Genomic DNA, 10,501 nt, shown 5'->3' with positions numbered 1-10,501 from the left:
GGTCGACACTTCAAATGAAAGATGAACTTTTAGCAAAGCTGCTATCTTCACGCTTAAAACAAAAGGTTTAAGGGATATTTATGTCGTTATAGGAAAGTGAGGACAAGGCAAAAATCTGGAACTGTTCTCTTGGGATTTAAATAAGAAAATTTGTAAAATTAGACGGCTGAAAAACTTGGCTTTCGTTTAGTATATAATAAATGTCAAATTTTGTCAAATTTTTTACTCAGTAACATGAAACAACTCAATTCTAGGATTCACAATATGTATATAGTAAACATGTCCAACGGATCTTGTGTGCATTGTTAGAAAAAAGATGTTGGGTATTAGGCATAGGGATCTATTCGTGATGACGGTGATGTATGTTTCAAAGTGTGTTTATAGAGTGATTAAGTTATTCAAACGATCAATTCATGTTTATTATCAGGATCACCGACCCATGAAAAGATGGGAGGCAGAGCCAAGGGCGTTTCCTCAAGGCACATACAAAAAAAAAAGGTATTTGTCGGGATCAATAGGGAGGAGGATTTTGTTTTCCAAGGAAATACCAAAAAGGTGTTTTTTGTAAGTCCTAATCCATTACAAAACGCCCTGTTTTTTCCCTACTCCATAGGCGGGTGGGATTGCACCCTTCTCGATGGGCGCCCCTAAATGATTACAGCTTTAAAACTAATTAATAATCACAAGTAAATTTATTATTAATTCAATATTTTTAATTAGTTCTTTGAATTTTTCTTTTAAGAACTAAATGTCCTGAAAAAGCTTGCTCTCGGCAGACCAAATTCATGTAAACATTTTTGGAAGAAACTGAAGACAAGCACCCAATTTATCGGCTGCTAAAAATTGCTTATTCGGACGCCATTACTAAATACCTTCTGTATGTTTATCTAGGTTTCCCCTACGCATTAAGAAGTGGAGATGAATAAGGAAATTAGCACAACAGATCCACGAAATGACTCCGAGATGCAAAAAAAATTAAATAAAAATATACTAAAATAAGTTCGGAATAAGTAAATAATTTCTTAGACCACATTACCTTTCCATTTACGATAAAAATGAAACCAAAATATTGAAAAACGGGTAGAAGCTTAAATGATCCAGAAAAAAAATTTGTGCAAATCATCGTTGCAGCAATCGCTGCAACCTAGTAAAGAACAAAGTTCAGTCCCTAGTAACCGAAATAATAATAAAAGCTTAGATGTGTGTTTTCTTTCGTTTTTTTAGTGTGTGTAAGTTTTTCATCGTCTTCTAAAATTTATTTAATGTTTGATTGTTTTTTTTTTTGTTGATAGAGATTTATGAATGTCAAGCAGAAATATTCGGACTTTTTTTAGCAGAAAATATGCAATTTTTTTGTCGTTATTTTGACAAAAACGTTACCAGTTTCTTAGTATTTCCATTTCGTTTTAATTGCTAACTAAATTTTTAGGCTTCAGACACAAAAATATATTTTCCCTGATTTAGCTTTCCTGGTAAAAAGACGCACTTGACAAAATGCTACATTCTTGATTTTATGTTCTATATTCAAGATAACTTATTTTGTTTTCTTTTAATATTACTTTGAAGTATTTTGACCTGAATTTGCCAATTTTATTTTAATTTCTTTAATAGCGATCACAAAAGCCTATTTTTAATTTTTATTTGTTCTTTGTTTTTCTGTCCCTATGTTACACTATTATGTACTTTTAATTGTTTAAAAATTTTTTATCCCATATTTTACCCAAAATGAAATGCTAGCGGATATAATATTTCCCACATACGCATCTTCTGAATCAAAGAAAATAGGGAACTAAAGCGAATCTTTGGCGATTAAAACTTCTAGTACCACATATAATGCAGTATTATCCAGAAAAATTATAAATAGCCACACAAAAAGCATCAACTTTATCAACTGTTACTACCATACTCAAAATTGTTGGTAGTAACGTCTTAAGCGGTTTTCATACTACGTACGTAATTTTCTATGGGAAGTGGTTACGTTTTAAGATCAAATGCATGACATTTGACAAATCAAGACTAAAAATATAATAAAGAGAATAAAAACAGAATAAGAATAGAAGAACAAGAATAAAAATATAAAAAAGGAAACGAAGGAGATTTTCGACCAGGGAGAAAAAAAAAGAAAAGAAAAAAACACCAAGTTTAGTTAAGTTTAGTTTTGTTTAAAACAAAACTAACCTTTCGAGATATTTCGAAAATGACCTCTGCCAACCCGACCTGAGGCTAGCTTGACAATGTCTTTGAACACTGACGACAGCATGGCGGAGGTCCTTGCCAAAATATCTATGTTGGTACTTGCATGATATACGCCCAACCCAATATTCTTCTAATATGTTTCTCTGACGCTCAATCCTAGTGAAACATACCAAAGTAAGATACAAATTTAATACTTTATAAACAAACTTGGGCTATATATTTGCACATTAGGGGGTGGGGGTAAAATATAGCGGATCTGCATGCCTACAATTTTTCTGCATATTATGTAGTAAGAATGGTTTTCTAACTTCATACAGTCCGAATACTTTACCACCACCCCCTTCCACCCCTAATGTGCAAATATATAACCCAAACTGTGTATTTTCCATCTATTCTGTCACTTCTCTTTGTCTTGTCTCATGCCAAGCTGAAAGAAACCAACCGAAAAAAACCGGTTCTATAATGCGTCAATGAATGAACAACTTGAGCAGTAAGTAGATCATACAAGTACCTCTATGTTTTATGTAAAATGCTTAGTGGTTATGTTAAGTTTTCGGTGAGAATGGAATTTCTCGGAGGAAATCTTACGGGCGAAACTATTTTAAGTAGCGACCGACAGAAGTTTTGCTGCTGAAAATTGTGGATGAAAACGCCTCAAACAGTTTGGTCAAATCAACCGGAAATATTGTAGATCGATTTTTTTTTTTTTTTTACAATTTTAGAAGAGAAACAAAAAGTTACTTTGGCATAAAAGTTGTAATACTTTAGATCTTGATCTTCTACATAAAATAAGACATGAGAAGGTAATTTTTTCGACTATCATTTCCTCTACAAAGGGCACTGGAGAAATTTAGAAAAAAGTACCGAAACTTGAAACTTTCAGAATTTGATTCAAAATAAAAAGCGGTTTCAGAAAAAGTTTCAATAGTGAATACGAGTCTAATAGAAAATAGCAAAACAATGTTCAATTGACTTTTGAGATTACTGTCTGTTTCCTACAGTAATACAAACTTCTGGTCTCGCGAAAATTCCTAAAATTATCATAGCTATCGTCTAAATTTATCACGATCATCGTAAGCAAACTATTCAAATATCAAAAACGTGGGATGGATATTAAATGTGATCAAGTGTGAAAGACTTTCTACTAGAAAGTTTTTCGGAAAATTTATTAACTTTTTTAATTTATTAATTACTTATCCAGAGATTCCGTTTTGTTGCTGCTATTTCGGATTTACCATGTCGTAACATAAACTTGCTTAATCTGAAATCAAAAGTACAAATAGTTTACTTCGCATTGCGGACATAATTTCCCGCGTAAGATCACATAACGTAACGTCTCAAGTTACGCTAGTGTGAAAGGTTCTACGGCGTAGCGTGAAAGAGCCCTTAGTCGTACACTTTTAAGATTCTGCTAAATTAAGTTAGATTGTGTTGAATTTCTTTTTCACAGACTCTGTTTTCACTAATTAGATTCCCACAATTATTTCTCTAGAAATTTTCTTTGAGCAAGGCCCAGTTTTCTTTAGAGAAAGAACAGAATTTTTATATCCTGCGTTTTTTTCAATTTTTCTAAAAAACTTGTTTTGTTTAATTGCATCGTTGAAGAATAGAAGCACGTGCATCATTCCCTTTTCGTCATTCTTATACCCTCTCCTCTTTGCTCTTGTTGTATTTCCTTTATTCTTTCTTTTGTTCATTTTCTTTCATTATATTCACTGAAATTATGGAACTATTACTCACTCGTCCAAAAAGCGACACATTACCAAAGAGCGTAAGTACAGATAGAGTAGATAATGCCCTTCCAAAAAAAGGAAAAGCGATTTTTTTCGGCCATCAACTTCTTAAATTAAAGCCCTTTACCTCACCAGTATCTTTAGATCACCAGTACTTTGAAAAAAGTAAATTTTCTGGGTGGTCAGAAGTTGGAAAACATTTTATTTGGAAAAATAGATAGGAATGGGAAGAAAAAAAATAGAGAAAAAAGTGTGTATACTGAAAAAAATGAAAAAAACTTCTAAAATTGTAGAAACAAAGTAAAGATTAAATGAACAAAATGAACAAAATATTTTCAAAGGGTAAGTAAATTAGAGAAGCCCACCAACAGATATCTGTCAATTATAGCCCTTTTGGAAAACTAAATTGGAATAGAAAGAAATAAAAACGTAGAGAAAAAAAATGAACAAATTCAACAATGATTGAAAATGTAAACAAGTAAAGATAAAGTGACGAAATTGAAGAATAATATGCCCAAAGGCTCAGTAAATTAGAGAAACCCGTTAAGAGAAATCAGTAAGTGATAGCCCTTTGACTGATCAGTACCTTTAGAACACGCGTACTTTGAAGAAATTAAATTTCCTGAGAAGTCAAAAATTGGGAGACATTTAATTTGGAATAGAGAAAAAAAGCTACAAATTGAACAATGATTGAAAATGTAAACAAGTAAAAATAAATTGAACGAAACTAAAAATAAATACGCCCAAGGGGTCAGTAAATTAGAGAAACCTGTAAACAGAAATATGTAAATTATAGCCCTTTGCCTTACCAATACTTTTACTTAGAAGAAATTAAAGTTCCTGGGCTGATTAGAAATTGGAAGAAATTTTAGCTGGAAGACTGAAGTGGAATAAAGGGGAATAAAAACTTATTGCAATTGTAGAAACAAAGTAAAGGTAAAGAGAAGGAAACTGAAAATAAGAATACACCCAAAGGGTCAGTAAATTTGATGAACTTGTAAACAGAAAGGTGTAAATTATAGCCCTTTACCTTGACAGTACCTTTATTTAGAAGAAATTAAATTTCCTTGGCTGAATAAAATTGTGAGAAATTTTAGTTGGAAAACTAAATGGCATAAAAAAGAATAAAACTTTTGAAACAGTAGAAACAAAGTAAAGGTAAAGAGAAGGAAACTGAAAATAAGAATATGCCCAAAGGGTCAGAAAATTTGATAAATTCGAAAACAGAAATATGCAAATTACAGCCTTTTGCCTTACCAGTACCTTTACTAAGTAGAAACTAAATTTTCCGGGCTGATTAAAAATTGGGAAAAATTTTCATTGGAAAACTAAAGTGGAACAAAAAGTTATAAAAACTTTTGATGGGATAGAAACAAAGTAAAGATAAAGAGAAGGAAACTGAAAATAAAGAATATCCCCAAAGGGTCAGTAGATCTGTAAACTTGTAAACAGAAATATGTAAATTATAGCCCTTTGCCTGACCAGTATTTTTAGATCACGAATACTAAGATGAAAATAAATTTCCTGAGTTGTTAAAGATGAATAACAAAAAAATTAGGATATTTGAAATATATTGGAATTACAAGAAATACAAATTACTGTTGTACAAAAAAATTGAAAAAAAAATTAAATTGCTTAGACAAAGCAAGCATAATAAGTACAAAATTGGAGAACTTGTATCCAGGGGGCGAAGATGCATACCCAGAGCCTCCGTAACTGCCAATGCCAGGAGGTCTGAAGGTACAGCGTTAATAGTGTAGATAGACCAAACCTCACTTGTTAGGTCTTAAGAAATATTTCCAACTTTATTCTTTTACAGAATTCTTATTTAAATGTATGGGTTCTAAAACTAAAACTACCTTAGCATTGTTTAATTTTCGAAACTGCCTTCTACCTCCTCTCAACTTATAACACTTGTACCTCCTCCCTTCTTGCTGCATATCAGACTCAAAATTTTGAGGTAAGGCAACTTAAAGCTGAGAACTAAATACAGATACGCCTTTTATAACACTGAATCGAGCGTGAAAAAAAAATAATTGGCACTTATTGCACACATCGTGCATAGAAAAAAAAATATTTGGCAGTTTGAAAACAATGCCAACCTATAAGACTAGTTAAGACATCGTGATTCTTAGCCACTACCAATTCACTATTTACTGTTCCTTAATGCTCCATTATTTCCTGGCAAAGTTGAGGATTTTTGAATATGGGAAGAACTAGGTCGAAACGCTGAGCGGGTTGATTCTCTAAAAATAAAGCAAAATTATATTTTTTATAAATTTCAAAAACTTTTAAATTTCAAAAGAAATGGCAGAAAACTGGTCTTTTTTATAATATAAGCAAATTAACTTACTACTCCATTGACTATACCAAACATATATAACATAATTCAGAAAGTTGAATGATTAAAAATTCTTTAAAAAACTAGATGCTGTGAATAAGTAATTTAAAATACGATAGATATGATTACACGAAGGAAAAATTACAACAATAGCGAGTAATTGAAAGAAGCACGTGTGCCTGATGCTCTGGCAGGAAGGGGGGAGACTTCTAGAAAAAACTAAGAATACCATAAAATAATTAAGAAACCCAACGAGGGTGATTTTCAGCCACTGGAGAGAACAAAAAAAAACAAGCATATATATATATATATATATATATATATATATATATATATATATATATATATATATATATATATATATATATATATATATATATATATATATATAAAATACCGAAACAAAGATAAGACTGAAAACAAAACAAGCCAAAAAAAAGATCATTCAAAATTAGACTAGGCATGGATTCTTAGTTTTAAAACGTATTTAACGGGGGAGTAGGGGTTACAGAATTTCAAAATTTTGAATTGCAAATTCATATTGCAAATAATTATTAATTAGCAAAAGCGATGCAAATTTGAGCGATGAGGTAGTCTTGTAGGCTACACTGAATTATGTTTCCTAATCCGCATTTTTCTAATTTCTGGCCTTATTAACACGTTTCTAAAATTTTCTAGCTAACATTGTTAATTAACAACTGGACATATGGAAAAGCCTTAAATATGGAGCTTTATTGGAGAAAAACAAAACTAACAAGTATCAAAACGTGCTTTTCAAAAGACAAACAAATAAAATTGATTCTGCATTTCTTTTCTTAAAATAAAAAACTGCAGCAGCAACGTCCCCAACAACTTCACGCACTTAATACATACTGAAGATTACAAACAGAGTAAGTTCTACTCTTTTTCAAAAGAAGTAAAAGAGGTAGTAGTAGAAGTAGCAAATGTTTTATTAAATTAAACACCAAGTAGAAAAATAAAGAAAGAAAAGAAAAAATAACCAGAATCCAAAAGATGTGCTACTTTTTTTTTAAAGATGTAAAAGAGGAGTGTTTACCAGACAACATGACAACAAATAAACAATGCAATTTGGATATCAAAGATGGTGAAAAGGTAATTTGATTTCAAAAGAATTTCGAAGACGATGAAAAAAAAATAATACAATAATAAGTGTAAAACAAATAAATTGAAAAGATGATTTTAAAGATTTTTAAATTAGAAATTTAATTTTCAATTAAAAATTGAAAAGACGTGTTAATATTAACTGGAGCAATCTGAAGTCTTGTGGCATTACCAACAACGCTTTAAGCAGTCCGAAGTACTGGTTCTGCCTGCCTACCAGTGGGTAAAGGCAGGCATACTTAGCAGCCCCTACCCCTGGGGTGTAAGAGGGGACTCATCAGGTATCAGGTACTCATCAGGCATAGGGGACCTATGCTAATTTTAACTTGCTCCTGCTTTGTTATTTGAAATTTGCTGCTAGATTGTGAACCATATCCTGCCTTATACCCAGCCTGCCATATACTACTGCTTACTCTGTACCTGTCTTGTTGTTCACATTAAGTAAGTAATGAAAGGTCAAATCAAGCCACCCCGTGAACTTAGGTCAGACAGCTCACACCAATTCTCTGGATCAGAATCTGTCTCAGAGCAAATACTCATCCTGACTAGCCACATGAATAATATAAAAATTAAACACAAAATGTTAGCAGATTCACTGCATCCTGACAGCCTTAAATCTTCAGTGAAAGGGTTACTTGATGACCTCATATTGGCCAAGATCTCTACCCAGGTAGATGAGGCTGTGACCAAAATGAAAGAGGAACAGGCAGTCATTCAACATGATGCCACTATTTCTTCAGATAAGCTGGATGCAATCAAGCAGGATGTGTATGCTGGCCTCAGTCTAGATCTTAGTAGTCTAGTTGATAAGACCCTTGAAAGCTATAGTAAACGCATATCTTCAATTGAATCTTCTTTGACTACTCTAGGGTCATCAATGAAAGACCTTGAGAGCTCTTTCAAGCCTATCCAGTCTAACCTGGCAAGATTAAATGATCGTTTTGAACAGCAGGCTTTGAGCAACCAAATTATTGTCTTTGGGGTGAAAGAAGATGCCCCCATTGAAAACACTGAAAGTCAGTTCATGTCACTATGTGCTGTGAAATTTCCTGGCATACCAATTACCCAGTCTGATGTTGTATCAGCCAAAAGAATTGGCAAACCATCTGCCAAACCCAGACCCATAGTTGTAGAATTTTGTAATTTACGAATTCGCCAACTGCTTCTCAGACAAAAGAAGGATTTGAAAGGATCTGGGACACTATTTTCTGAGATGCTTACAAAACCACGCTTACAGCTTCTTTCATATGCCAAGTCAAAGGTTGGTTTACGTAATGTTTGGTCCAGTAAAGGTGATATCCTGTATAAAACTCAGTCTGGAAGAGTAGTTAAGTTCAGTGATCAGGATGAAATTGATTTGTGTGCTGCAAATGCAGAGAATTAAAGTGATGGATTTTAGTTCACTTTGTTATAATATGTTGAATTGTTTTTGTATGAATTTATTTTATGTTCTTACATTTTTCCTCATTCACTCTTCACTGTCTTCACATAATTCTGACTTGTGCTATATTATGCTTTGGGGCAATACCTTGGATGATATGTCCCTTCCCACTAATATTGCTCTATGTTTGTTTGTGATTCTACCACCTTCATGTAGTTTGCTTTCTGTTTTACTCTTGCCATGTCAGCATACTTATAGCTCACATAATTTTAACTGGTTACACATTATATTTTGTGCCACTCCTTTAATTAATGTGTGCCTTTCCACTGATTTTTCATTATGTTTGTTTGTGATCCTATCACCATCATGTTGCATGGCTTCTAGAACGTTCTTGTTATGTCTGCACACTTGCAGCTCATCGAGTTTTGACTGGTCCCATATTATATTTTGGGCCAATATTATGATTAATATATGCCATCCTACTGAATTTTTTTTATTTTTGTTTTTGACTTTCTCACCTTCATGTAGGCCAATTTCTATCATATTTTTGTCATGTCAGCATAATTGCAGCTCTTATAATCTTGACTGGCTCCACATTATACTTTTGGCCAGTACTTTGACAAATATATTTTGCCTTAATTCTACCATATCTTTGTTCTGTGTGTTCACATGCAGATCACATAATTTTGATTGCTCAAATCTATTTTGGTCTTATACTTTGAACATTGTGTGTCTTACCATTGATATTTATTTGTATTTGTTTGTGTTCCTATCACCTTCATGTATGCTATTTTCTATCACACTTTTGTCATGTCAGCACACTTACAGCTCACATAAATTTTACTGGTCCCATATTGTAAATTTAGCCTATTCTTCAAATATTATGAGCCATCCTACTAATGTCTCTTTATATTTGCTTGAGATCCTATTGCCTTTATGTAGCCTGATTTCTGTCATTGTTTGTCATGCCTTAACACTCGCAGCTCATCTTTCCCTGATTGGTGCCACATTATTTGACCCCTTTCTTTGGTTAATATTTGCCATCCCACTGATATTTCTTTTTCTTTGTTTATGATTCCATTACCTTCAAGTGTACTATGGATAGTGTGTCATTTGTGAAGGTTTTATATGTCTGAGATAAATATGGGTGATTTCTCTTTCCTTATGAATTCATCTATTCTTAATTCAGTTATATTTGATCAACCAAGTAGTGCTGGTAAACAAGAGGCACACACTTCTGACCCTCTCCTTGAATCTATGGTTAGTTCTAGCTGTAATTATTACACCACCATTGATTATTGTGATAATATTATGCCCTCACTCTCTTCAAACAGTTGCTTTAATGTTTTTTGTTTGAATGTGCGTGGGATAAGAGATAAGTGGGACACTCTTAAATCGTATCTGTGGTCTGATAATTCTTGCCCTTTTGATGTCATAGGCTTGACGGAAACATGGTTATCTGACAGTGATAATTTTACAGCTTATGACATGCATGGTTATATTGCTATTCATGTCCCTAGAATGGTAACAAAGTGTTCTGGGGGTATTTCTTTGTTCATAAAATCTAGTATTGAATTTTGTAGAAGATCTGATCTTGAATCCTTGTTTTCATCGGTGGTGTCTAATAGTAGGACAGTTTATTCTCTTGTTATTGATCTGAAAAGCCAGGTTGCATGTGATACTGTTTGTTTGTTTTATAAGCCCCCTCCTTTTCCAACACATCTGTTC

General features: G+C 32.8%; 1 protein-coding gene across 1 annotated transcript in view; it reads right to left on the bottom strand.

Moving 5' to 3' along the window:
- Positions 1-10,501, bottom strand: part of LOC136038895 (rho-associated protein kinase 1-like) — a gene marked incomplete in the record, with an annotated part of 131,202 nt that continues 120,701 nt past the window's right edge. The window contains 1 exon segment of the mRNA XM_065722371.1: positions 1-6,175. Coding sequence (XP_065578443.1) covers positions 6,079-6,175 — 97 coding nt within the window.

The sequence above is a fragment of the Artemia franciscana genome, chromosome 18 (genome assembly GCF_032884065.1).
Source record: "Artemia franciscana chromosome 18, ASM3288406v1, whole genome shotgun sequence".
NCBI lineage: Eukaryota > Metazoa > Arthropoda > Branchiopoda > Anostraca > Artemiidae > Artemia > Artemia franciscana.
The sequence above is the reverse complement of the archived record's forward strand: the minus strand, read 5'-3'. Positions and strand labels throughout refer to the sequence as shown.